Raw genomic sequence first — 963 nt, forward strand, 5'->3', positions numbered from 1 at the left:
GATGGACTAATCGAATATGTCAAAACTAATACATTTCTCAGTCCTGATGGAGTTCTGCAGCCTCGCCTTCTGCAGCCTCGTCTTCTGCAGCCTCGCCTTCTGCAGCCTCCTCGGTGGCGACGTGTTCATCTTCGTCGGATTGCTGGTCCTTCTCCTCCTTACTTTCCTTATTCTTGCTTTCCTCGGCCATTGCCATGTTTTTCCTGCGTTGCGATACTGCCCAATTTTCTTTGACAATGAACTCATATTCAAACGTGCCGTCCGGGTTAAACTGCATCTGGGTTCCATAAAAGAGTTTTACTCCAATATAGGAACCTGAACTCCACTCCGGGGTCTCTTCGGGTGACACTGTGTACCTGCAGTGAATCATCTGGCCATTCCCCTTAATGCACAGGTCTTTGGCTACGTATTTAACGGAGGTTGTATATCCAACCCCTAAGATTTCTATATCCATAGGTACCAAATGTAGATATAGTTGCTTCGCTAAACTCAGGGGCCCTATTATGACAGGTTCGCAGCCTGTGTCGACCTTCAATTCTGTGTCTTGGCCTTCAACATTCACTGTTGTCCTGGGAACACTTAGAGGGAGATCTGGAACGTACTCATGGAAGGCGAGTTTAAAATTGCACAAATCTAATATGGCACAGTTAGAGTTGATGACATCGAGGCCCAGAAGGTTTTTTTCCATGTCTCTCACAACAAAGATGTGGTTTTATAGTTCGTCGTTGAGCAATATGTCCACCATCACCACTCCCAGTTCATCTTCATCTAAATCAAATTCATCGTGAGGCTGTATCTTGTCCATCATGCCCCATTCCTCAACCTGTTCTGGCGTAACCATGGTGCATGTCAGGCCGGTATCCACACCAAAGGTAGCGCTCATGCCCTGACACTCCAGGTCCACGAAAGGTATATAGAATTCCGGATACCGACACTTCATCTTGATCCACGCGTGTTGCGCCA

General features: G+C 46.9%; 1 protein-coding gene across 1 annotated transcript; it reads right to left on the bottom strand.

The window, feature by feature from the left end:
- Positions 1-37: 37 nt before the first annotated feature.
- LOC119585941 (histone chaperone ASF1-like) lies at positions 38-688 on the bottom strand. The gene has a single exon (XM_037934656.1). It carries the CDS (start codon positions 686-688, stop codon positions 38-40), a length of 651 nt encoding a protein of 216 aa, XP_037790584.1.
- Positions 689-963: the final 275 nt, after the last annotated feature.

This window comes from Penaeus monodon, chromosome 20 (assembly GCF_015228065.2).
Source record: "Penaeus monodon isolate SGIC_2016 chromosome 20, NSTDA_Pmon_1, whole genome shotgun sequence".
In the NCBI taxonomy this organism is placed as follows: Eukaryota; Metazoa; Arthropoda; class Malacostraca; order Decapoda; family Penaeidae; genus Penaeus; species Penaeus monodon.

Excerpts from the sequence above, each read along its gene's own strand:
- LOC119585941 (XM_037934656.1), bottom strand. The coding sequence starts at position 688 with ATGGAAAAAAACCTTCTGGGCCTCGATGTCATCAACTCTAACTGTGCC.